The sequence below is a fragment of the Saccopteryx leptura genome, chromosome 1, assembly GCF_036850995.1.
Source record: "Saccopteryx leptura isolate mSacLep1 chromosome 1, mSacLep1_pri_phased_curated, whole genome shotgun sequence".
Lineage (NCBI taxonomy): Eukaryota > Metazoa > Chordata > Mammalia > Chiroptera > Emballonuridae > Saccopteryx > Saccopteryx leptura.
In genome coordinates this window covers 159,007,451-159,035,379 of record NC_089503.1, presented here as the reverse complement: position 1 = coordinate 159,035,379, position 27,929 = coordinate 159,007,451, and the positions used below count along the sequence as shown (strand labels likewise).

General features: G+C 41.8%; 1 protein-coding gene across 1 annotated transcript in view; it reads right to left on the bottom strand.

Annotated features, from left to right (window-relative positions):
• Positions 1 to 21,571, bottom strand: part of C9 (complement C9) — a 44,585-nt gene extending 23,014 nt beyond the window's left edge. Inside the window, exons 1-5 of the mRNA XM_066378623.1 lie at positions 21,419 to 21,571; positions 6,852 to 6,957; positions 6,311 to 6,455; positions 5,477 to 5,624; positions 349 to 487 (exon numbers count right to left, since the gene is read on the bottom strand). Of these exons, the coding sequence (XP_066234720.1) occupies positions 349 to 487; positions 5,477 to 5,624; positions 6,311 to 6,455; positions 6,852 to 6,957; positions 21,419 to 21,504 (624 nt within the window). The 5' untranslated portion in view covers positions 21,505 to 21,571. The remainder of the gene's footprint in view (positions 1 to 348; positions 488 to 5,476; positions 5,625 to 6,310; positions 6,456 to 6,851; positions 6,958 to 21,418) is intronic.
• Between the last annotated feature and the right edge of the window lie 6,358 nt (positions 21,572 to 27,929).

Sequence of the window (27,929 nt, the reverse complement as noted above, 5' to 3'; positions counted from 1 at the left end):
CGCTCTTTCCAGAGGTTCTATAAAAGAAGTAAAAATACTTGGCTGGGAAGGAGACACCCATCTCTTGTCAGTGGCATGGACCCTCTTCAGTGGCATACTTTGGGTGACCGTTCTGCATAGGGAGGGTATGGTCTGAAGATTGACGCCCCCACCCCCTTCCAAATTCACCTGTTAAAATCCTACTGCCCGATGTGATGGTATTAGGAGGTGCTGTGAGGATGGTGTTAGAGAGGAGCCTTCGTGAGCAGGATTAGTGCTCTTAGGAGAGTAACCCTGCAGGGTATTAAGCTTATTGAAACAGCTTTAACCTAAAAGCAGAACACTGTGTCTTCTTTTGAGGAGACTTACTTCATAGACCAGAGTAGCCACATTCCAGGGTCTGCGGTAGTAAGTCAAGGTGTTGCCATCCCGCACACGGTCACAGAGTCCGTTGTAAAACTCATTGTCGAAAGGTGTAGTGAGGGGATCCATCCCTAAGATGTTGATCCTGAGAATGAACACAGAAGTGTCAGGTAGGGAGATTCCAGGAGCTAGTGCAAGGCAGCCCTTGGTAGGTGGGGACACCCAATATGTGTGTAATGTAATCAGGAACAGAGGCAAGAGCCTGTTCACCTCTGCACTGTTTCTCTGGAAGAAAGCTTACTTTAGTAAAGCCTTGTAGACTGTTCTAGGCAAATAGGACACGGAGGAGAGCACAGTGAAATAAATGCAGTAACTACTGAGCCAGGTGGGCCACCTGGTGCCTGGAGTCTTAACTTCATTGCTGTAACTCTTAGCTAACCTCTCAGGAAACTAAGAGCCAATGCTGATAATATCACCTATTTAAATTATTTGCAACCCAGCACCTCAAGGGGGCAGTGCAACATGTGCATGAGCCCTTTCCTCCAGTTGTCTCATTGCCTGCCAAATACCTCGTTTTCTCCAGGCTTCTATTATTTGTGTGTTTCCAAGAGGAACCCCCAAATTCCAGCCTCCTGCCAAGGCATTCTCAGAAATTCTATTTTTTTCTCCCAGGAGAATATTTTTATTTGGCAAGTTTTAATTCAGAAATAAGAATCTTGCTCAGCTTTAAAAAAGCTAAGTTTTTTTAACTTTGTCGACCTAAAAACAATATATGAACAGGAAGCAGTTCATTCTTTGTGAAGTCCACTTGTGTCAATTGCAGCAACAGTCACTGCTGTCTAAGCTGTCACTGGAATAAATAGTCCCAGACCAGGGAGGACAAAATGGGGTATGAACCTCCCATCTATAACTTAGCTTGGCACAAAAGCATAAAATTCTTCCATGTTCTAGACCACGTTTCTAATTCCCAGAGCTGGATAATAAACTCAGATGATGGTTTCAGAAAACTTTATCAAAGGGTGTGGATGACTTACTATAAACTCATTGCTAATGCAAAGAAAAAAATTAGAAGGGTATCCTGTTGCCAGGGTGTTTATTAAAAACAATATCTCTACACAAACAGCACATTCTTAAGCTTTGAATCTATAAAGAAAATGAACACTATAGTTCAACTTAGTGGAACGCAAATTAAGAAACGAATTCAGGAATATGTTGCTCAAGACTGACCATATAGTTAAAATGAACCACTTCTCACTTCATGGATGAATATTACTTATTATTTTGCCAGAAAACAGACAGGGCTCAGTATCAATTTATACCTGGTTTATTTTTATAGAAGTAAATGCTGAGAAACCCTGCTCACATAAATAAGTAGAGAAGAACAGGAGAAACGTCATAGCAATGTCAGTCAGTGCTTTGATCTCCTGAGTTTTAGGCCAAGAAAACATCACATACTAGCCTTTCATCAAAAATTATTTTTATGGCCCATTATCTGACAGTTGATTAGGATATCTTCAATGTTGTTGATAAAAGAACTTGAGTCTATTTGACTTACAAAGTGTTAAGAGTCCAGTTGAGGACTAACACTTTTGGAGTTGTTTTTTGTTTTGTTTTTTCTCCTTATTGTGAAATGTGAGATGGGTGAGGGTGTAGTCTTCTTTCAGAAAGTGGGAGTTAGATGAGTTCAAAAAGGAAAGTGAGGAAGGAGAATGATTCTGGCATCTTGAATGCCACAGAGTTGTCAAGCTTATCAATTTTATGAGAAAGATGTATATATGGAGTTGAGGATTTACTGTGACTTAGATAGATTATTTAAGTAACCCAATAGTTGAGGAAACTATTATCTTAAAATGTTCCAGGTTTCCTCCCCCCTTGGAAAACCTTTTCTGCACCCATGATGCCCATGCCCCAGTTTGAAGGTGATTGTTTTAAAGTTCAGCAAGTTGACCAGTTGGCTGGATCCATCTGGAAAATTGCAACAAAGCTGATCTATGGTCTGAAGCACAACTAAGGAAGAAAATTTTCAAAACTTTTGATTTGGTTCCACTACTACAGAGACAGCCAGTCTCGTCTAGAATGAGCCAATTCTTTTTTCTGCCAAGAAACATGAAAACTTCTCATGGATCGAATGTCATCACCTGGGAAATAAAAATAAAAAATAAATAAAGGGTTCTTCAGTAGCACATAGAGATGACTGTTTTCTCACCTGCATCGAGAACCATGGGCAGCTCCAATTTACCAGGTAAACTGAAAAGTCCCCCCACCAAAGTGCTATCATGCTTAAATCACACAAAGAAAGTAATTCCTCACGTACTGTATATCATTTGCAGCTGGTATGAATTAATGCTTTTTTCAATGAATGCAAGATGGGTTTGGGATTTCCCTAAGTATTTCTGGAGAGTCTCAGATGCCTAGACAAGAGGCTGAAACAAGACAAGAGGCTGAAACAAATGAATTCTCCTGGCATAAGAATTTAAGTGACAGTCCATCTAAATAAGTAAATAAAAAGAGTGTCCTCCAAATGTAAAAAAAAAAAAGTATAAGTTAATTACTATGAGTACTTGTGACTTTCATGTGTAAAAGAAACTGACTGGATATGACATTTATAAGATTTGTTGAGATTTTCCAGATTGGATGGTGTAGAATCAGTGTATAATCATGTTAATAACATTAGAATGTTTATGTCTACTACCTTGATTTCAATATAGTCCCATAGCCTGTGTTAGATCAATAGTAAATACATATGTAATATTGATGGTGTGGATGGAAGAATGTCATAAATTTAATAAAGCATGTTATTTTGAAACCTCCTCTTAAATATTAATTAGTAATTTATCCTGTTCTTCTGTACTCTTAATTCAGATGTTTAGATAACACATACTATCTGAGTTTTATATTCTAAAGTTAGTGTTGCTTTAAAGTTGTGGTGTCAACTTGTAGGCTTTGTACTGATGTGGGAGAGGTGATGTTGTGGTGATAGGCATGTGGAAAGAAGGAAAAAAGTAAGTGGAATGGTGGAAAAAATATAGGTTCATGTAAATCAAAGAAACTTGGGTCTGCTCCCTGTCCCAATGCTAACTGTAGTGAAGGATGAGGTATCCCAGGGGTTCTAGTCAGCTCACTGGGATGCTTCAGTATGAAACTCCCTGGCAAAGGCTAGATAGCAAATTTTCTATTCTCTGAACAAAGGAAAGCAAAAGATTATAAATAATTGTTTTTTAGCTCAATGAGCCAAGATTTCTGTATCCTTTTCCTATTAAGACACGATGTAAATTTGCATTAAGTGAGAATACGTAACATATGTAATCCCCTGCTTCAGGCCCTTTTATTTAGATTAGGGAGAAAACTGTTTCTTGGATCCCAAGTAAAGCAAAAATAAAGCAATAATGGGCTTTCACCACTCCCGGTCTCTCCCCGAGGAAAGCAACAAGAAGAGTCAGAAGTCATCGGAGCATGCAGTGATCTGGCTATAAGATTTTGGCCAACTCCTGTTCCATTTCTGCCAATTATTAAGAGAGCCTGCTGAGTTTGGAACCCAAGATCATCTATTTGATTCAAAATTCCTACCTTTACGCTTAGGGCCAAAAGCACTGTGTTTAATATTTGAATGCTGCTTGCTTGGCAAGATTTTATAAAGTGAACAAAAGAAGTATGAAACGCTTTAGCTGGTGCCTGGCTCTTGGTATCTTGGAATTTTTCTCTTATGTGATTGAAGGAGTGGAAGTTTCCTCTGGCTCAGAGAGAGAAGACATCGCCATTTTTTACAGAAGTCTTAGGAACTGTCAAGTTCCTCAGGGTAGGGTTTCTTAACCTCAGTACTAGAGACATTTTGGGTCTGGCTGTCCTGTGCATTGTAGAGTAATACCACGGGATATTACTCTAGCAAGCCCCTCAGTCCAACACCCTACAATAGTGACTGTCAAAATGGTCCTCAGACATCACCAGATACATGACAGAGGAATATCACCTCTGGTTGAGGACCGCTACCTTAGTCCTGTCAGCCTTGCTCTTACAACATCACCCCATTTTCTTTCCTCCCCCTATCCCCATTCCCAGCATGGGAGTCCTGAACCTGAATTTCTTTCTAGGGACCCACCCAGTTCTGGTCTGGCCTGATGTCAATTGATACTACTTCAGCAAGCACTTATTTTCATTAGTTAATTCATTCACCTATTTATCCACATGTTAGTACTTAAGGACCTATTATAAACCAGGCACTGAGAATATGAGGATGAAGAAACACATTGCTTTCAGGAGATCAAACAGAGCCACGTGCCATCTCTGTCAATATACTACTGGATGGGGAACAGCTATGTCTCTGTTGGGAATAATTTGCTAATAAAGCACCCTCTTACTGCTCTGTACAATGAATGAGACTCTGATGTGGACATCCATGGAATGTCTTCTGACTATGTGAAACAACTGGGTAGCAGCTTGGGGCTGTGTCATTTTCCCAACTCCTAGAACACAGATCTCTGCAAATGGTTTCTATTTTGTACAACTCAGAGTTCCAGACTGTCCAAGACTTTTCATCAAAATTTACCTGGCCAGATGTTTTGTATGGAAAATGAGTAAAACTTCAGTTCTGTAATGAAAACCATAGCCTCAACACCACCATCAGCTGTCATCATAGTGGCTTTCTCTGTCCTATTCCTTTTGGGTCAACCCTAGAATGCTGGAACCTCCTGAGGACTTCTAACCAGATAGAGAGCCAGGAGAAATTCCCGAGGAGGATAATCTTCCTGCCAATTCAAACGTTGGAATGGAACTGCCAGAATGACTACTGGCGATCCCATTTTAAATGTTAACACGTCATTTCAACATAGCTACGGTCTTCCAGAAGTTCATAAATGAGGTATTATATCTCCTACAGGACTCAGAAGTAACCACCTAAGATCTTGATAGGCTAGTAGTGCATTTTATAGACACCTATTGAGGTCAGGCAGTGTCCAAGTTATCATGAGGTAATTATTCAGCACTTAACCTCTTTCAAACTCAAACATAACTCAAGCAGAAAACAGACCCACAGGCTATGCTTTCTAGCAATGCAAACCCTGTACTGCTTTAGCATGGCAGGAGAGATGGGCATCACTCTCATTCACCTTCTTCCAGAACACCCAGGTGGAATACTGACCCATAGCCTGCTGTCCGTGCCAGCTCAGACTCTTCCACCACTCTGTCTCGGCAGGGTTTGCGGGGCTCCCTTTCACAGTTATCTTCATCTGAATAATCTCCGCAGTCATTGTCGTCGTTGCACATAAGTCTCCTCTTTATGCACCTGCCTGTGACCAAAATCAGGAAGGAAACAATGTGTCTAATGCCAATTTCCCTCTCTCTGAAGTCATCAAATGCAATTCAGTGCTGGAGGGGCAGTAATACACATACATTTGACCACAGAATATACAGAATCTATTGATGGCCCATTTGGGGGCCCCTTTCTTTTTTATTTATTTATTTATTTATTTATTTATTTATTTATTTATTTATTTATTTTGTATTTTTCTGAAGCTGAAAACGGGGAGGCAGTCAGACAGACTCCCGCATGTGCCTGACTGGGATCCACGTGGCACCCACGAGGGGGCGATGCTCTGCCCCTCCAGGGCGTCGCTCTGTCGCGACCAGAGCCACTCTAGCGCCTGGGGCAGAGGCCAAGGAGCCATCCCCAGTGCCCGGGCCATCTTTTGCTCCAATGGAGCCTGGGCTGCAGGAGGGAAAGAGAGAGAGACAGAGAGGAAGGAGAGGGGGAGGGGTGGAGAAGCAGATGGGCGCCTCTCCTGTATGCCCTGGCTGGGAATCGAACCCAGGACTTCCGCACGCCAGGCCGACGCTCTACCACCGAGCCAATGGGCCAGGGCCTTGGGGGCCCATTTCACACTTGGAAACATGAGCGCCTAGAAGTGTGCGTCTTCTTTTTTACCCACAAGTGCCCACAGAAACCTCTAATAAGCAGGCGGAGTGCAGGGCTTGCCTGAATCACACTGGAAGTCATTTCCGCAGCCCTCGTCAGCATCCTCACAGTTCTCAGTGGGCACGCACTCCTCTCGGTCTCCCAGACTGTCCACGCACCTTTTCCCATTAAATTGTCCGAAGGCCTCAATGCTCCGTGAGCGAAACTGCACAAAACCAGCTGGACACGTTAGAACTTTGCATTCCAAAACAGGGATTAGGACCTAAAAGTGCACCCACACCACGGCAGCCCTCCAAACCCCCGTTGAGTCTATGGTTTTAAGATGGGAGCCATACAAGCTGTCACTAATGTTACTTTTAAAGGGACAGCTCACAGTCTTGGGCTGGTGGTTCCTTATGCATGAACAGCCCAATGACTCCTTATGACACTCATTTATCATGCGTGTCCCGTTCACATTACCCAGCACAGTTACTCATATCCATTTGGATATTGATCTTTATTTGCAACTTGGTTGAAGGATCCTTGAAGTCATTTCCCTGGAGATGTTGGCAATACAATGTCCACGTGGGGATGTCACCAGGGAATAGGGCTGAATGCTTACCCTTTGTCTCAGGCAAGGGTCACATGGCGTCCATTCACTCCAGGGGCTCATTCTGCAGTCTATGGGCAATGGAGTTCCATTCCTTTGTTCTGGCTCTAGGTCATAACTAAGATAACAGAACATGTCAACTTCCCATGGCCATTATGTGTGCCTGTTTCCAAGAAGTCTTCACTAACCAGTTCAATTTATTTACTATTTCCCCCCTTTCCAAATCACACTACTTACCATTTTACTATATCTCCCATTACTTGATTACTTGATCACGTACCATTTTGTATTTTCAGCTCATCGTTTTTAATTTCTGCACTGAGTTTGTAACTTAACTTTCAACCTCACAACAACAAAAGTGGGGGCAATGAAGAAAAAGAGCCAGGTGTCTTGCAAGGTGTCTTACACTGATTAGTCTTACATTTCCAACTTGTTTATGAACTTACTGAAGCTACAACCTTCGTTGCATCTTGTACCCCTCAGACTGCCTGGTGAAGCCCGGCATTGCCGGGTTCTCTGCACCCTTAGCCAGATAACTCAGCCCTTGCCGGAGCAAGTGGTTCAGGAAGCAGGTTCCCCCACCTCTGCCTTCTCCATTTCCTAAACTGGAAGCTTTGCCACCAGTGTAGCACTTCCCATTCCACTGCAGGACCTGTCCTACTCTTTCTGCATGGTCACATCTTATATTTTGGCATTTGGAGCCTCCACTTCCCTCCCCAGACCCAATGCTCAGCAGGGCTTCTGTGGCCTCGAACTTTTTTCTCTCTTGGTTTACCATTTAGATCTCCTCTGGGTGCAATGCCACCTCTCATTCAATGACAGGAAAAAAGGCCCAAACAGAAGCCACCGAACACAAATCCTATCCACTTCCTGTCCCCAGGCCCCTGAGCAGGCACCCATTTTTCTACAGTGCAGCCCCCAACTCCAGGGGATGACGAGGTCGAACATGTCACAGCCCTAGATCCCAGCTCCTCTTTGAGGATGTCCTTGAATATCTCCTCCATTTAAATCTCTCCCTCATGTCCAGCTCCTTTCCATTCTTCATATAATATGTTCATTGTCTGACATTAAACTTAAACAATCAGATAAATGAGCAACTAGTATACTCTTTCTGAACTCTACATTTCTTCTCAGCAATCCTCATCTCCCTTCACAGGGTTGCTTAAAGAAACTTTTGTAAACGTATATCTGTTTCTCTCTCAACCAAAACACAAAGTCTCATCTCCTCTTTCAGCCCTACGTGCCCCTTTAGCTACCTCCCAAATTCTCTTATCTTTTTGCCAGCTTTCTTGAAAAAATAGTTTGCAACTTGATCTCTTGTCCCTGACTTCCCAATCATGGCTCAACCTTCCTCCCTCAATGACATTACTCTTGCTGAAATCAAGGATGACTTCCAGGTGGCTCACTTGGCTCTTTCAGTCCTTATCTTGTTGACTCCTTCCCACTCTTGCTGTTTAGAACATGCCTTTCCTTTGGACTGAATGACACTAGACTCCTTTCCTTTCTTTTTTCTCCTTTGACCTCTTCTCTAACATCCTCATGAAGGTTCTTCCTCCTTTGATAGTCTCTGAAAGGCTGTTTTTCCCAAAGTCCTGTCCTTGGATTTTTTTTTTTTTTTTTTTTTACTTTATGCTTTCCTCAGGGTTTTGGTTTCCATGTATATGCTAATGACACCCAGAGATAAGTCTGCAGTCCAGACATCTTTTCTGAATTTTAAACTCTTGGATATAACTCCTAATTGGACATCTGCACTTGAATGTCTTTGTGGCTCAAAGAACTCAATGCCTCCCAAACAGATTCTTTTTCTTCTTCTCCCAAAGTTGCTCCTCCCTTGAATTTAATTTCTTGATAAACAGCATGTCACCCTAACTAGAGACTTAGGGATGTTACTTGTCTTTTCCAACATCCCCCAGGTTCATCTCCCATATCTAATCAACTACTAAAACATAGTCTCCTAAGTGATTCTCAAATCCATCCATCCTTCACATCATCTAATGTAGACATTGTTCTGGTCTTCACTGGTATTACATCTCTCCCAGATGACAATAGTTTCTTTCTAATCCAGTTTCCATAAATCATCCAGGGAGATTTTTTTAAAAAAAAGCATAGTTAATCTTACCATTCCCATACCAAAAACCTTTCTCTAATTTCCCTTTGCTTTTAAGATTAAGTTCAAATTTTCTAACATGGTGTGATAAATAGAGTAATGACCCCAAAGATGTCTATGTTCCAATTCCCAGAATTTTTGAATACTGTATGTTCCTTTACATGGAAAAGGCACTTTGCAGATGTGATTAAGAAGAGATCATCCTGTATTATTCGGGTGGGCTCGTTCCAACAATGTTAACTCAAAAGCAGAAGAGTGGTTCACAGAGATGTGAAGACAGAAGAAGAGGCAGGCAAAATTCAAAGCATGAAGTGGGACTCCCCAGCTGTTGCTGGCTCTGAAGATGGATGGAGGCTATGAGCCAAGAAATAGAGGCAGCTTCTAGGAGCTGGAAGAGGCAAGAAAATGAATTCTCCCCTAGCGCCTCCAGAGAGAAATATAGCCCTGCTGGTGCCTTGATTTTCACCCAGTGAGACTTGCTTCCGGCCTATAGACTGTCAGATAATAAATTTGTGTTTTTTTAAGCCACTAATTTGCGGCAATTTGTTACAGCTGCAATAGGAAACTAAGACACATGGCCTAGAAAACTGTACATGGCTATCTCCTTCTTAATTCTGCAACTTCATGTTTCTCCATCAAAGTTCCAACCATATTGAACTTGAAATTTCCAAGATAAGCTACTCTTTCTTCTGTGTTCAGGCCTTTAAACCTATTATTTCTACTTTACCATACTGAGCTCATCTTGGACATATTATTATTATTTTTTTTCCCTGAGAAACTTCTTTAATCTTCTGTGTAAGTTACTTTTCTGTACATATTCCTATAGCATTTGGTTTTTTCCTATATCATAAGCACATTTGTAATGATTTTACTCATTATCCATTCCTTTATTGATTCATCATGTATTTATTAATTGCCTACAATTTTCTAGGCATCAAAGATATAATGGTGTGCAAGACAGCAAAACAAAGTAAAATAAAAACCATGATTCCCAAACTAGCAGAGTTCATGTTCTAGATAAAAGTATCAGTGAGATGAGGAACTTTTAAATCTTGTTCAGCGTGTATATACCACGTGCCTAGAAAGTAGAAGGTGCTCAGTAAATGTCTTTTAAACAAATAAATGAATAACTAAGTGAAAGAAGGGGAAGTTCTTGATCATCTTGTCTTGGACAGTCCTGTATGTCTCTAGGCTATGATCTCCCGCTGAACATCCCACAATGAATTTGTGCAAGAATTGATTGTTACTAAGTTTGGGTTCATGACGGGAGCTAACCTTTTTGCAGGGCTGACTTTTGCTTACACCATCCAGAAAATGAGGAGGCCTAAAGAACATCAATCTTTTAAAAGCATGGATTAAAATGTATTACACAGGCTGTCAAAACTCCTTAAACAACTTGCTTTCCTGAAAGTCTGAGTTCTAGTGTATATCTAAATTCACATGCCTGGTCTGTGGTGGCGCAGTGGGATAAAGTGTCGACTTGGAACACTGAGGTCACCAGTTCGGAACCCTGGGCTTGCCTGGTCAAGGCACAAATGGGAGTTGATGCTTCCTGCTCCTCCCCCTTCTCTCTTTCTCTCTCTCTCTCTTGCTACTCCCCCTTCTCTCTCTCTCTCTCTCCTCTCTGAAAATTGAATAAAGTCTTAAAAAAAAAACTTGAAAAAAAAATCATATGGCTAAGAAATTCTCTGCTAAAACTTTTCCATAAAACTAAGGTGGCATTTGGAACTAACAGGTCTCATCAAGGAGCAATGGCTGATTCCCCTTTATGATCTATATAGCATTGGTTTTTGGTATTACTTGCATATGATAGCCCTCAGATATTAAACACAGGGATTGTGACATTGTGATCCTGGCTTTAAATAAGGGTCTCTGGGGACAGGCTTTAGGCATCAATATTTTTTAAAAGGTATGCCAGGTGATTTCCATGTTCATGCAATGTTGAGAAACACCTGTTGGCAACATCTGGTGGATATCCATAAAATCTGAAAGGGTGTTGTTCAAGTGGGGAGTGCTCATTATATCAAAATAACACAAGATTGAGGCCACAGTTGACCTGAAAATGTCACTGAGTTGATTGGTTCATGATTGGTTTCAGGAATTACTCTAGGCTCTACCTATTAATATTTCTATAGAGTTTTTCAATATCTAGTTTTTCTAGTTTGTCCAGTATTAGTGTGGTCATCTTCACCGGGATGGTCTGCTTCTATCTTTTTTGTATTCATCAGCTACTTAGATGATCGTATTATGATTTTGCTTTAGCCTCTCCCTGTGTCTTCACATGGTCTTTCCTCTCTCTGTTTCTGTGTTCAGATTCACTCCCCTTGTAAGGATACCTGTCATATGCAATTAGAGCCCATTATAACGACCCTATTTTACCTTAATAACTACTTTAAAGACCCTATCTTCAAATACAATCATATTCTGAGGTACTAGAGATTAGGACTTCAACATACACATTTGGGGCAAGGGGTCACAATTCAGTTCGTAGCACTCAATAAATATTTTTTTAATAAAGCAATTTCTTCTATTTATCTACTAGTTTTACTAGACAATGTTTAAAGCTCATTTTCTCATTAATCCTATTAGTTCTGTTTCACAGATGAGAAACTAAAACTGGAAGGTGATACTACTTATCCCAAACTGGAAACTCGGTGACAGACCTGGACTTAGAGCCCTGGCCGGTTGGCTCAGTGGTAGAGCGTCGGCCTGGCGTGCAGAGGTCCTGGGTTCGATTCCCGGCCAGGGCACACAGGAGAAGCACCCATCTGCTTCTCCACCCCTCCCCCTCTCCTTCCTCTCTGTCTCTCTCTTCCCCTCCCGCAGCGAGGCTCCATTGGAGCAAAGATGGCCCGGGCGCTGGGGATGGCTCCTTGGCCTCTGCCCCAGGCGCTAGAGTGGCTCTGGTTGCGGCAGAGCGACACCCCGGAGGGGCAGAGCATCGCCCCCTGGTGGGCAGAGCGTCGCCCCCTGGTGGGCAGAGCGTCGCCCCCTGGTGGGCGTGCCGGGTGGATCCCGGTCGGGCGCATGCCGGAGTCTGTCTGACTGTCTCTCCCCGTTTCCAGCTTCAGAAAAATACAAAAAAAAAGAAAGAAAGAAAGAAAGAAAGAAAGAAAGAAAGAAAGAAAGAAAGAAAGAAAGAAAGAAAGAAAGAAAGAAAGAAAGAAAGAAAGAAAGAAAGAAAGAAAGAAAGAAAGAAAGAAAGAAAGAAAGAAAGAAAGAAAAAGACCTGGACTTAGAATCCGCATTTCTGCCCTGCAATTTTGTTCATTTCTTGTGCCGCCTTCCCTCTCCCTCAACTCACTACATCCTCTTTGAAATAATTTAAAAATTATCGCTTACCCAATAATTTCTGGTTGTACTAGTCTCATGATTTTTAGACATTTTGAGATAATGAGGACATTTGAGTGAATGCTGATTTTTTTTTAAGTGTAGCAGCTCCAGGTATAAGATATCAATTGGACAATCTCATTCTTGCCTGGATGTATTTCAAACTTACAAGCGAATAATGTCAAATAAGCGAAATTAAACTGAAAATTGTATGATTGCCTGGCTGTTTAGTCTCCATTGCAGCAGGTACCTGGATATTTGGAGGTAAAATAAAGGCAGGACTTGAGGGAGCTATTAATAAGGGCTAAGAAATTATGCACAAGAAATGTGCTGCACTGCATCAATATTGAGAAAGGAGATGAGTGATCTTGGATAGTTCCTCCTTAGCTCAACACCCCCTCCCTTGCTCCTTTGACTCACCAGGCAGATAATCTTCTACAGCTCAAGGACTGTGCATGTACAACACTTACCCTCTGCCTTTCTCCATGCTGGGCTATTAGACTGCGTGGAGAAGTATTCGAAAGCACTTTTTTAATACTTAGAAGAAATATGAATTTATCAAGTGGAATCTGACTCCAAATGTTTCAAACTCAGCTTGCTCACCACTTCCTAGATCAAAGTGGTGTGCATCAACATGGTGGGGCGTTGAACTCGGGGCCAGAAATACATTAAATAAAGGATCACTGCTGTATGCCAAGTTCCACCTCCCTGCCACGATGTTTCCAGCTTTAGAAAAAGAAAACCCCAGGAGCAGCTCCCCTGCCAGGACTCATGTGGGTAGGTTCAGGCAGGAAAACACCTGCTGGAGGAAGGAATCTTTCTGTCAATAGATAAGACAATATGACTCCTTTGAGTGGAGAAATATAAGCTAATTGGGACTGCATTCTTGACCCATAAATCTGCCAGTTTATTTAGTTCATGCAATTTACCAAGATGAAAGCAGCAGTGTCTAACACTCTTAATTTTTCTCAGGACCTTTCTCAATTTCCTAAGTCTCAGTGAAGAGGCAACATTGAACAGCTTTATGGAGGGCCCACTCTGTGACATACATTGTTCTAGTGGCTGTGGCCACAAGATAGCATCTGTACCGTCATGGAGCCTACATTCTAATGGGTGAGATATAATGAACAAGTACATCTACCAGAAAACATAGTGTGCAGTATGAGTTAAGGCATATGAGTTGTGAAGGAAAATTATGCAGGGCAAGAGAAGCGAGAGGGTTATAGGACTGGAGGAGGTAAGGGAGGTTATGTAAAATAGTGCTATAATATTCTCAGAAGAGATGTGGTACTTTAAAAATGTGTTCAACAAACAAGACAAACAAACAAAAACTCATAGACACAGACAGCAGTATGGTGGTTACCAGAGGGAAGGGGGTGTGGGGTGTAGTAAAGGGTAAAGGGGTTCAAATATATGGTTACAGAAAGAGATTTGACTTTGGGTGGTGAGTGAGCACACAAGGCAATATTCAGATCATGTATCACAGAATTGTATACTCAAAGCCTATAGAATTTTATTAACCAACTTCACCCCAATAAATTTAATTTTAAAACATGTTTCAGCATGACCAGGCAGTAGCACAGTGAATAGAATATTGGACTGGGACGTGGGGGACCCAGGTTTAAAACCTGAGGTTACCAGCTTGAGTGTGGCTCCTGCAGTTTGAGCACAGGCTCACCAGCTTGAGTGTGGGGCTGCTGTTTTGAATGTGGGATCATAGACACGACCCCATGGTAGCTGGCTTGATCCCAAAGGTCACTGGCTTGAAGCCCAAGGTCACTGTCTTGAGTTCAAGGTCACTGGCTTGAGCAAGGGGTCACTCATTCTGCTGGAGCCCCCTGTCAAGGCACACATAAGAAACCAATCAATGAAAAACTAAAATACTGCAAAGAACTGATGCTTCTCATCTCTCTCCTTTCTTACTTGTCTGTCCCTCTATCTATCTATCTCTGTGTCTCTGTAACTAAAAGAAAAGAAAAGAAAAGCCGTCCAAGTTCTGCTGGTTTATATAAAGACACTTGCGCTGCGAGCCCCTCAGTACTATGTGTAAGGCTGACTCCCCTGAGTCTACCAGGTGGAGGATGTGTGTGTGTGCGCACACACACACACACACACTGAGATAGAGAGAGGAGAGATGTCTAAGGAGAATTCTTCTAAGCCTTTCTGCTCATTATCTCACTTAATTTTTACATCAGTCCTATGAGCTATACTACTGGTATTATCGCACTTTAAAGAGAGTGAACGGAGCCACAGAGCTGGTAAGAAATCTTCCTCACATTACCCAGCAGAGTATACGTGGTGACTACGTTAGCATTCAAAGCCAGGCTGTCTCCCCAGGGGACACATATCTGGCCATTCTCAGGGTTTCCAAGCCCCAGTCTAAGACTGCTTCTGAACTATAATATTTGAAAAGTGAAAAATAAAATCAACACAAAAATGATGACTGCACTAAAAGTGTCAGTTATACTGCCAAAAGAGGAATAGCAAACTGGAAAAAATGTTTGTAATTCACAGCAGAGACCAAAGATGGATTTATAAAGTGATCACAGAAATCCCTACAAGAAAGACAAGACCCAGCAGGACAATGAACAAAAAGCATGGACGGTTCACAAAGAAAAACATGCATGTGGCCTTTAAACATGTGAAAAGATGTGCAATTCTGACTCAATAAGAGAAAGGCAAATTAAAACTATTCAAAGTTACCATTTTGTAAAACCTGTAAGATTGGCAAATACAAAAAGTGGGCCTAGGCCTCTATTAGGAAGGCTGTGGGGAAACAGTCATCCTTCTTTTTTTAAAAAAATTTTTTGTTAAAGGCTTTTTTATTTTTTTATTTTTATTGAATTTCTTGAGGTGACATTGGTTAGTAAAATTACATAGATTTCAGGTGTACAGTTCTATAACATATCACCTGTATATTGTATTATGTGTTCACCACCTCAAGTCAAGTCTCCTTTCTTCACCCCTGTGCCCCTCTACCCTCCTCCACCTCCCCCACCTACTTTTCTTCTTGTAATCCCCACACTGTTGTCTGTATATGAATTTTTTTCTTTGCTTAAACCTTTCACCTTTTTTACCCAGCCTGTCAACCCCGAACCCCTCTGACAGCCGTCAGTCTAATCTCCGTATCTATGAGTCTGTTTCTATTTTGTTTGTTAGTTTATTTTGTTCATTAGACTCCACATATGAATAAAATCATTTAGTACTTGTCTTTCTCTGATTGGCTTATTTCATTTAGCATAATTCTCTCCAAATCTATCCATGCTGTTGCAAAAGATAATATTTCCTTTATACTCAGCCATTAAAAAAAAAAGAAGGAAATCTCACTTAAAATTTTTTTTTTGTTTTTTCCCCATCACCCCACCCTTTCCACTTTGGCAACCATCAGCATCTTCTGTGGTCTGTTTCTGTTTTGTTTTGTTTATTCATCTAATGTGTCTTTTTAGATTCCACATATAACTGGGAGCATATTGTTTTTGTCTTCCTCTGTCTGACTTATTTTACTTTATCATAATACCCTCTAGGTCCATTCATATTATTGCAAATAGAAAGATTTAATTCTTTTTTATTACTGAATAATAATCCATTGGATGTATAGACCACATCTTTATCCATGTACCTATTGACAAACACCTAGGTTGCTTCCATATCTTGGCTATTACTAGTAATTCTTCATTGAACATGAGGATGTGTACATATCTTTTCAAATTAGTGCTTTTGTTTTCCTTGGATAAATACCCAGTTGTGGAATTGCTGGATTATATGGCACCTCTAATTTTTTAGGAATTTCTCTTCATTTTTTTATAGTAGCTGCACTAATTTATAATCCCACCAACAGCATACAAGGGTTCCCCTTTCTCCACATCCTCACCAGCACTTGTTATTTGTTGATTTATTCATGATAACCATTCTGGCAGGTGTGAAGTGATATCTTATTGTGGTTTTAATTTGCATTTTCCTGATGATTAATGATGGTAAGCATCTTTTCATGTGTCTATTGGCCATCTGTATGTCCTCTTGGAAGAAACGTCTGTTCAGGTTCTCTGCCCATTTTTTAACTAGATTGTTTAATTTTTTTCCTTTGGTGTTAAATTGTAGAGTTCTTCATATTTCTTGGATATTAGCCTTTTACCAAATACATCATTTGAAAATATCTTTCTTTTCCCATTCAGTAGGCTGTCTTTTCATTTTGTTCATGGTTTCCTTCACTGTGCCAAATTTTTTAGATTGATACATTCTCATTTATTTAATTTTCCTTTTGTTTCCCTTGCTTGTGGGGATACATCCATGCTAACAGTGATGTCAAAGAGTTACTGCCTATGTTTTCTTCTAGGGGTTCTAAGGGTTTAGGTCCAACATTTAAGTCTTTAATTCACTTGTAATTTATTTTTGTATATGGTATGAGTAAGTGGTCTGATTTTATTTTTTGCAATTTTCCAACACTACTTATTAAAAACTATCTTCACCCCATTGTACATCCTTGCTTCCTTTGCTGTAGATTAAGTGGCTATATAAACAAGGCTTTATTTCTGGGCTCTCTGTCCTATTCCATTGACCTTTACATCTGGTTTTATGCCAACACCACACATGGTCATTATCGCAGCTTTGTAGTATAGTGTCATGTCAGGGAGTGTGATACTTCCCACTCTGCTCCTTCTCAAGGTTTCTTTAGCTATTTGAAATCTCTTGTGGTTTCATATAAATTTTAGGGTTAGTTCTAATTCTGAGAAGAATGTCATTGGTACTTCAATAAGGATTGCACTGAATCTGTATATTACTTTAGGTAGTAAGGATATTTTAACAATATTAATCCTTCTGATCTGTGAGCATAATCTATCCTTTGATTTCCTTGTATTATCATTATACTAGTGGTGAAAGTGCAAAATGAAACTGCACAGGTCCATGGGGCAATTCCTGCTACATCAGACAGGGGATCAATTACCTTGTGACCCAGTTATATCACTTCTGGGAATTAGCCCTCAGGTACGATAATCTGCTTGCAAAAGGATATAAGAATAAGGCCATTCATTGCAACATTGTTTATAGCACAAAAGATTGGAAGCAACCCAAACATTCAATAAAAGACAGGTTATCTGAACAGTATAGCCACCAACGGAAAATAAATTTGATTTGAGGAGAATGAGGAAGTTCCCTGTATACTGATACAGAAAGGTCTCCAGAATGTATTGAAAAGTAAAAAGCTAAGTACAAGGCAGTATGCATAACACACTGCTCACAAAAATTAGGGGATCAGGGGACGTGCAGATACTCCAGGACTTTCAGCCTTTTGTCTAGTGCACTTTCACCAATGAAATAAAAGTTGGTTTTGCATCTCATTTGCATAACTAAACAACTTTCTTTGACTTGTCGTTTGCTTGTCTGATGTTTTGTTTAATAAAAAAAGAATCAAATGCTTCTTCTTTTATTGCTTCATATTCATTCTGAAATATCCCCTAATTTTTGTGAGCAGTATAGAATCCTTTTTAAAAAGAAAGGGAGAGAGTAAGACTGAGTTTGGAATGGTAGTTACCTACAGGGGAGGGGAAGAATGGGGTGGGTGCTGGAAGTGTTCTAAGGACTTTACATACAGTCACACAGGTCTCATGAAGACTTGTGAACAGGGAAATCAAGACTTCTTAATGTATATTTCATTATTTTTCTAATCTTTGACCCATGCAAAATTTTTGCTATTTACAAATTAAAAAGAAAAAGATAAGCAAGACTCACCACACACTTAATTAATACTTGCTTATCACTGGGCTAAGCACATCGCATTTGTATCTCAGGGATTTCTCCCAGCAGGTCACATTTTTAGTCCCATTTTTCTGGTGAAGAACTGAGTTAGAGAAATTAAGGACTCTGCCTGAGGTCACATAGCTAGCAAATTGTGGATCCCGGAACCCAACTCAGGTCACCTGGCTCCAGGATCCACACTATGAGCTATGATTCTATCAGCACAGTGGTTTTTAACATTTCTATTCTACCTTGAGAAGCATAAGAGATGATGTTCTCTTTATGACCTGTTCTCAAGGACACATTCATGTTTGTAAATAAATGATCACTGAAAATCTCCGACAGTTGACAGCTCACAGTAGCTGTAGTTTAAGATGAAATGCCTGCAGCCCTGTGATTTCCCCTGAATGCTGCTGACTGTCACTCCTTCCTTTCCTCTCCTAAACTGGAAAACATATCAAGGTGAAAGTAATAGCAATGTTATTCTTTTTTTTTATTTTTATTATAATTTTATTTTTTTAATGGGGTGACATCAATAAATCAGGATACATATATTCAAAGATAACATGTCTAGGTTATCTTGTCATTCAATTATGTTGCATACCCATCACCCAAAGTCAGATTGTCCTCTGTCACCTTCTATCTAGTTTTCTTTGTGCCCCTCCTCTCCCCCTTTCTCTTCCCCTCTCCCCCCTCCCCCTGTAACCACTACACTCTTATCAATGTCTCTTAGTCTCACTTTTAGTACAACCATTATGGAAGAAAGTATGGTGGTTCCTCAAAAAACTGAAAATAGAATTACCTTATGACCCAGCAATCCCTCTACTGGGTATATACCCCAAAAACTCAGAAACATTGATACGCAAAGACACATGCAGCCCCATGTTCATTGCAGCATTGTTCACAGTGGCCAAGACATGGAAACAACCAAAAAGCCCATCAATAGATGACTGGATAAAGAAGATGTGGCACATATACACTATGGAATACTACTCAGCCATAAGAAATGATGACATCGGATCATTTATAGCAAAATGGTGGGATCTTGATAACATTATACGAAGTGAAATAAGTAAATCAGAAAAAACCAGGAACTGCATTATTCCATACATAGGTGGGACAATGTTATTCTTTTTAAAGAATATTTCACATTTATCAAGTTCTTACCACGTGGCAGGCGCAGATGTTGTAAGTACATGACGTGTATGATATTAGAACTTACACAAAAAACTAGGTAGATAGCATCATTGTCACTGTTAAGAGCTGAATTGTTGAAATTCTATCCCAAATACCTCAGAATTATGACTTTATTTGCAAAGAAGCTCATTGCAGAGAAAAACTAAGTTAAACTGAAGTCATTAGAGTAGACCCTAATCCTATATGACAGTGTCCTTAAGAAAAGAGGAAATTTAGAGTCAGATAGACATACACAGAGGGAAGAGGATGTGAAGATGGCCATGTAATGACAGAGACAGGGACTGGAATGAGGTACCTGCAGGCCAAGGAACACCAAGGATTGCTGGCCACTACCTGAAACTAAGAAGGACCCTTCCTAGAGTCTCAGAGAGACTGTGGCCCTGCCCACACCTTGATTTTGGACTTCCAGCCTCCAGAGGGTAGGGCATAAATGTCTGCTATTTAAAGCCACCCAGTTTGTGATACCAAGAAATGAATACAATCACCATCTCATAGATGAGGGATCAAAGGTACAAAGGGTTGGAATGGCTCGCCCAGGCTTACACGGACAGTTTGTAGCTCATACCCCCTTCAACTGAGCTTGGGACGTCTGCTGCTCCACTCTAATACAATCTGTATTTTTAAAAATTCTTTGCAACTTTAGATTTTGGCTGAACTATGTGTCTCACTTCAGGACTGGTCTGGACACTCTATTTTGACCTCAAGCTTATACCAAAGGGCAGGACAGGGAGTAGACAGAGCAGGGCAACCCTAACAAACTCGCGAGGGCATGGCAGCAGGAGCGCACGAAGCCAAGTCCAGCTGCACACTGCAGCTGCTCGGAGCTGGGGCCAGCCAAGGGGGTTTGCTGGTCCTCCCTGAAGCAGCAGAGCGTGGCCAGGACCCAGGGGGTACAAACTTCAAAGCAGCTGAAGCCTTCCCCACAGCCTCTCATTTTTAATCAGCAGGAGTCACAGTCCAGGAATGCAGGTTGTTTAAAGTTACTTTTTTAACTTAAGAAAGGGTCAGAGTAAGTACAAGAGGGCGAAAGCAACTTTCAGGAACTGGCTTCCCAACTCCCCTTTTACACGATGCTCAGTAAATGAACATACTATCTAAGTGGAACAATGCTTCTTAGATAACATGGGAGAAAAGAGAGTTGGGATGAAGAAAAGCCTGGTGGAGCACTTGGCTCAAGCCCTTGTTTGTCTGTGGAACACCTTCGTGTGTCTCCTCCTGGCAGCGAAGTCCTTTGAGCAAGCCACGTGTCCTGGGGGCCAGACAGAAAGGCAGCCTGCCCTGCAGCCAAGAGGCAGGCAAAGGTATGCTGAGATGGACATCGGAGTCAGAAAAGAATTTCGTTAAACCAAGAGTCAAATGACCAAAGAAGAACTGGACACAGATCACAGTTATGTCTGGGCCAAGGGACAGTGTTCGGGAAAATACTTGCCCCCAGCTAGCTTATTGAAGCCCAAAATATTTCAAGACCATCATCAAATCAGATCATGCTGGGTGGGTTCACAAAGGTCTGTTTTCCTGCAATTCTGGAGACAGTGTAGACGTTTAGTATTGTCTGGTTGATATATTTCCTAGACTGACAAGGCATGGGCTTTGTGGTTCTAATTAGGATCAAAGCAAAGAGAAAGCAAGTTTTTGTGTGTGTGTTTTTTTTTTTTTTTGCTGGAAGCATGGCCACTAGTGCTACCCTATGGTGATCCTTCTAGAATGGAAGAAACACCACCCTCATCCAAAGGACAAAGTGTGTGCCTCGAGACACGACTTGGGATGTCAAGGAAAAGAAGCAAAACTGGTTAACCTGTGCCCAGTGTGGGTGCAAATGGGTGATGGATTTAGTAGTTAAGTATTAGACATTGAGGCAGAGCGTGGGAAAGATTCATTTCCTTAACTTTGAACTTCTCAGACGTTAGACACTGATAAACCCAGGTTTATCACATGCTGGTAAAAATCAGTTTTGTTTCTGAATTCCAAGTATGTACTGAAAGACTATCTCAGCCTAAACATCTGAATGCCTGTTTCAAAGAAATCCTTGGAAACAGCAACTGGTTTCTTTAGAAAACTCACAGGCACACCCTTACCTTTTTTCCAACTTTAAATTCCAAGGCTACATATCTTTGTGGGTCAGAATTTTTCACGTACTTTGCTGTGAGGAAGTAGACCTTAAAGTGCCAGCGCCCTCAGTGAAATTGCACAGACAAGAGGAAGAGCGACTTACCTGGGGGGGGTGGGTTCGGCGGTCAGGACTCCGATTTCTAACACGCATATTGCTACGGCCAAGGCGAAGCCCCGGCTGGTCGACATCTGTCTGCTTAGGCAGCTCCCTGTGGAATGGCCGGACAGGCCCTCGGAGGCATTTATTAACAAAGGGCAAGAGTACTAGAATGATTATTGTTTGTTTTAGATTAGGTTTTTTTGTTGAATTGCCTTCCTGGGTGCAAAATCCAACCAAAAGAGAGACATTTCATAGTTCTTGGCATGCTATTTTCTTGCAAGAACATGGCAGTGAGTCCGTGCATACTAACCTGGCTGAGATTAGCAACGCTTGTGTTAAAACAACAACAAAAATGATTGACAAGCAAACCCCGGAGTGGCTCACCTTTGGAGACTCTGAGAGGGAGGAAGAGGGAGTGTGTACAAGTCTGAAATGATTTCCATGGAAGCGTAAACTTGAAATTAGTAAGAGCAGTAACCTGGCTGGAAAGGGAGGCGGACAGAGATGTTCCAATGTAAACACGAGCCGCATGGCTTATTTGCACCTGTAGGAAAGGCAAAGCATCAAATGCTCTTACAACCTGGCTCTCTTTTTAGTTCATCATTTTGAAGAATTCAGGTCAACTGCCTAAGGCAGGCGTGGCCAACGTACGGTCCACGGGCTGGATCCAGCCCCTGTAATGAGTGTATGCGGCCCGTAATTAAATTTTTAATATTCTCCGTATGACGCACTGTGGAAATGAAATAAGTGGTACTTTTAAATCGTTATACATAAACTATGATATCTAACCATTGTACATCAATGAAAGTTAAAATCTCAGCTATTCAAAAGCAGAAGCATCTTTGATTATTGGAAATCGAGATATTTAAGAAGATAGTGATATGCGGAAAAGATTTTCATGTGTGACTAATCTAGGGCTAACTTCCAATAACTGGTTGAATGGATTCGCGATACTTCTTTATTTTTTTTAAAAATTCCACTATAAAGGTCCTGGCCGGTTGGCTCAGCGGTAGATTGTCGGCCTGGCGTGCAGGGGGCCCGGGTTTGATTCCCGGCCAGGGCACACAGGAGAAGCACCCATCTGCTTCTCCACCTCCCCCCCTTCCTCTCTGTCTCTCTCTTCCCCTCCCACAGCCAAGGCTCCATTGGAGCAAAGATGGCCCGGGCGCTGGGGATGGCTCCTTGGCCTCTGCCCCAGGCGCTAGAGTGGCTCTGGTCTCGGCAGAGCGATGCCCCGGAGGGGCAGAGCATCGCCCCCTGGTGGGCAGAGCATCACCCCTGGTGGGTGTGCCGGGTGGATTCCGGTCGGGCACATGCGGGAGTCTGACTGTCTCTCCCCGTTTCCAGTTTCAGAAAAATACAAAAAAAAAAAAAAAAATCCACTATAAAGATTTACAACTTTTGTACTCATCTGTGCAATTTTTATAAGCAATTGAATAATGGAAAATATGGGAATTTAAAAAAAGTTGCCAAGGAATATTTAGTAATCTTCAGCTCAACTTATATTTGTGAACAAACTTTTTCTTTAATGAATCTAAATAAAAGTACAAGATCAAGATTGAATGATTTACATTTAGAAGCTGTGTTAAGAATAGCTACTACAAGTATAGAGCCAGATATTAAAAAAATAATAGGCGATGCAAAGTGCCTTAACATGTCACATTAGTTTTTTTGTTAATTTGTTGTACTAAATTACTTACATTTATTCATAAACAAATTACATTATAAAATTTTGTTTACTTAAACAAATCATTTTTGTATTTAACATTTTTTTTTCTTTTTCTGAAGTTGGAAACGGGGAGGCAGTCAGACAGACTCCCGCATGTGCCCAACAGGGATCCACCCGGCACGCCCACCAGGGAGCGATGCTCTGCCCATCTTGGGGCGTTGCTCTGTTGCAACCAGAGCCATTCTAGTGCCTGAGGCAGACAGAGGCCATGGAGCCATCCCCAGCGCCCAGGCCAACTTTGCTCCAATGGAGCCTTGGCTGAAGGAGGGGAAGAGAGAGACAGAGAGGAAGGAGAGGGGGAGGGGTGGAGAAGCAGATGGGCGCCTCTTCTGTGTGCCCTGGCCGGGAATCGAACCCGGGACTCCCGCACGCCAGGCCGACGCTCCACAACATTTTTTTAGTTTTAATATTTCGTCCGACCTGTGAAAAAAATTTTCTTTCTAATCTGGCCTGGGGCAAAAACTGTTGGCCACACCTGGCCTAAGGCCTTTGCGTTATCCTAATAGTATGCGATCTAGAAACCCATGACTGGTCCTGTCAGCCTGATAGATCCTCGGATGGAACCATTTGCTTGAACCCACCACGAGGGATGCCTACCCGCACCTGGCTGTAATAATTAATGTGGGATAGGGCCTTGCATCAGTACGATTTAAAGCTTGCTGAGTCATTCAAATGTGTGGCTGGAGCTGAGGTTCAGAATGACCACTCTGAGAAGAAAGGCACAAGATGTTATATATCATTGAATTATTTTAAGGTGTTGCCATAGGACTTGAAGAACATTTATACATATTTATTAATTATAAACAGGCGATTTTTGAACAGTAGTGCATACAAAGACCAATAAAGCAGGGATAGGTCGGTGAGGTAACAGATTTAGAACTAGTTTTTCCAGGACTGCCTATCCTACAGTAGACATTATCTACGCTCACCACCCTTCCTTGCCCTTTCTCCTTTTTATGCAGAAAGCTTGAGGTGTTTAATGGGATTAGTTTCACAGGCTCTCCTGAGCTTGCTGCTTATAGACAATTTATATGGTTTCCACATGTAGACCATGCAGAATCGCTAAGTAAAAGGTGATTCAGCATCTCCTCTTCTTTCACTTCTGTTTGCTAACCCCTCTACCTTGCCTGTCAGACAATGAAGAAGACCAAAGTCTTCTTTATTGCTCAACCTATAACTCTTTTTCTTACCCACTCTTAAAATTAAGTCTACCATTAAACCCAGAAGTTTCACAGGGTGCTCTGTTGAATTTTCTTTACCAGAACCTTCTGGGTATTCTGTTTTGAAAGTATAGATATCTTGAAATGATAATCCCTCCCCTCCAAAAAAATACAGGGCTTATGGTATAACATGTCAGTTTAACAATCTTCAAGTACTTTTATGAAATCTCCAGGTGACTTTGATTTGCAAACACAAAATTCTTACCCTGTCCCTATCCAGGAAGATCCTTTTATAGTCTTTATATTTGTTAATGAGTCACCACCTGCTTTTTCTTTCTGGTTTCTATATCTGAAAGTCATCTTTGCTTTTTATGGCAGTAATAATTTGACAGTATACAAAGTGTTAAGCAAGTTCATAATGGTTTCTTCATAGTTATTCTGTAGTTACTAGATAGTCCATTAATGTCATTTGGTTGAGGTATATTTGGTTTCTGGATCTTTAGACTTTGATAAAAAATACAAACAAACCCACCATAACAAACAAACAAAACCTAGTATTTGAGGACCAAATCAAATTCAGATTTATCAGTTAACTGCATGTAAATCCAACTAAATATACTAGAGGATGATGCTTTGCAAATCTTATACTCTCTTTGATTTTTCGGTTTTAAAATTATGTCTTCTTGACACTTTTCTACTTCAAGCCTGAGCTCTGAGGCTTGTTGCCCAAGAAGGGAGATGTAGCATAAAATAGCGATTGGTCACATGTGCCTCTCCGCAGCGGCACAGTGCAGGCCATTGCGCAGAGCCTGTGAGCAGCCCGCCGCCTGAGAAGCAGAGAGGGGAGAAGATGGTGAGGGTGAGGGTGGGGGTGAGGGTGGGGGTGGGGGTGGGGGAGATGTTGGGAGGCATCTGCTCTTAGTAACTTTTTCAGGCTGAATTGCAGAACGGAGCCAGTGTGATACGTAGGTAGGCTGCGATTGGAGACAGATGTTTCTGTCCTTGCCACCTGAGACCTGGAGAACAAAGCTGTCAGACGTTCCCAGTGTGGGGAAGCCAGGGCAGACTACAAGTCTTTGTGTCACGTGGTTGGCAAAGAGGGAGGGACTGAACTTGGCTTCCTAGGTGTCTTTGGCAATCATGGGCCTCAGAAGTTTTCAACGTTCCCCTCTGACCTGAACAGGGAGCAGGAGGGTAGCTGGCAGGCTTGCTACTTCAGGGACAACGTGGGCTTGGAGCTGACGGCTGGGATAGAAAAGCACTTGCAGTCAGACGTCAGGAGTCTAGTGTCAGTGAGGGTCAAGGTGGGGGTCTGGGTAGCAGGGAGAACCCAAATGCAGGTCCCCCAAATGCACAGAGAGGGACAGAGCCTACATTCTTCAGTCAAAAGATTTAGCTACAGGTATCAACAGGGAGTGGCCAGGTGGATGAGGAATATGCTGTAGATGCTGGAAGAACCAGGGGATAGCAGAAGGACCTAAGGATCTAGCTCCTTCTCAACACCCCCTCCACCCCTGCACCCCATCATACTAAACATTATCGTAGAGAAGAGCAGAAAGAAAAAAGAGACATTTGAAATACTAGGCACAATCCAAAAGAAAGAGTTATTATGGAGGGAGTGAGCATGGCTGGGCTGAGCTTGCAGATGGCACCCATAACCAGTGAGTGGAGGCATGTGAGGAAGATCGGGCTGGTGAAAGAGAGAAATAAAGCACGAAATAGAAAAGAAAAGAAAGAAAGGAAGGAAGAAAGAAAGAAGAGACATTTCTCTTTGCACACAAATGTAGGGTAAGCACATTTTCAACCCTGTTAAGGAATACATTTGTCTTCTGCAGGCATTCTGCTAAGCTTCCCTCTCCAGGGACAAGGCGGGTTGATAATTCTAGCCGAGTTCAGTCAGGAACTGCACCTGGTTCTGGTCCAGCATCACTTTCTTCACTTATTTGTTCTCTCTTTACTGACTCGTGCTTGTCCCTATCTTGGGGTTTTGTGTGTATTGCTGGTGGGCTGCCCAGGTACCTCTGCTGTGTGTTCACCTGTTCCGTTTTCAGGCTCTACAGTTCAAGGGTTTCTGTTTACCAAATTAAAAGATTGAGAAAAACAACCTGACCAGGTGGTGGCATAGTGGATAGACCATTGACCTAAAATGCTGAGGTCCCAGGTTTGAAACCCCAGGTTGTCAGCTTAAACGTAGGCTCAACCTATGTGAGATCATAGACATGACCCTATGGTCACTGGCTTGAGCCCGAGGTCGCTGTCTTGAGCAAGGGGTCATTGGCTCAGCTAGAGGCCCCCGGTCAAGGCACAAATGAGATAGCAATCAATGAACAACTAAAGTGCCACAACTACTAGTTGATGCTTCTCATCTCTCTCCCTTCCTGTCTGTCTGTCTCTCTGGAGCAAAAAGAAAAAAGAAAAAGAAAAAAAGAAATCGTCACCACTAATAGGCTTTTTTATTTTATTTTATTTTGTATTTTTTCGAAGTTAGAAGCAGGGAGGCAGTCAGACTCCTGCATGCGCCCGACTGAGATCCACCCAGCATGCCCACTAGGGGACGATGCTTTGCCCATCTGGAGTGTTGCTCCGTTGCTGATAGAGCCCTTCTAGCACCTGAGGTGGAGGCCGTGGAGCTGTCCTCAGCGCCTGGGCCAATTTTGTTCCAATGGAGCCTTGGCTGTGGGAGGGGAAGAGAGAGATAGAGAGGAAGGAGAGGGAGAAGGGTGGAGAAGCAGATGGGTGCTTCTCCTGTGTGCCCTGACTGGGAATAGAACCAGGGACTTCCTCACGCCGGGCTGACACTCTACCGCGGAATCAACCAGCCAGGGCCTTGATAGGCTTCTTTGAACCCTGAAGAACTTAAGAGAAGAGAATTTAAATAAACTATGTGTTATCAATGCAGAGGTATGATCAGTTCAATTAAGAGCATGAGACCACTGGATGTAAGATTTTGATGAAATTATACAACAGGTTTCCTGTTACAAAACAGGCTTTTGCGAACAGCATTCCTCATTGACCATGGAACACACATCTAACCTGACTGTAAGCAGATGCAGGATGGTTACTATTTATAATGGAGAGGAAATTGGGAGAATCTGGCTCATAACCCATCTTTCATTGTGAGCAGTCAGAGGGTTATATTGAAAACAGAAACATTCTGGTGGGTAAAACCTGAGTTAGAACGGACTAAATGTGAGGATAAATTGATGTGTTGCATTTAGAACTAGAAACTTTTAATTTTGAAGTGATAATCCATCCTGAAAGTGAGCTCTGGAAAGGCCAAAGCAGTATTAACTTGCCGAATTAAAAATGAACAAAGGCCTGACCTGTGGTGGTGCAGTGGATAAAGCATCAACCTGGAACTCTGAGGTCATGGGTTCGAATCCCTGGGCTTGCCCAGTCAAGGCACATATGGGAGTTGATGCTCCTGCTCCTCTTGCCTTCTATCTCTGTCCCTCCCTCCCTCCCTCCCTCTCTCTCTCTCTCTCCCCTCTAAAATACCGTCTTTCCCCATGTATAAGACATCCCAATGTATAAAACACACCTTAACTTTGGGGCCTGAAATTTGAAAAAAAATGTATTACATAAAGTTATTGAATTCAAGTTTTATTCATCATAAACTTTATAC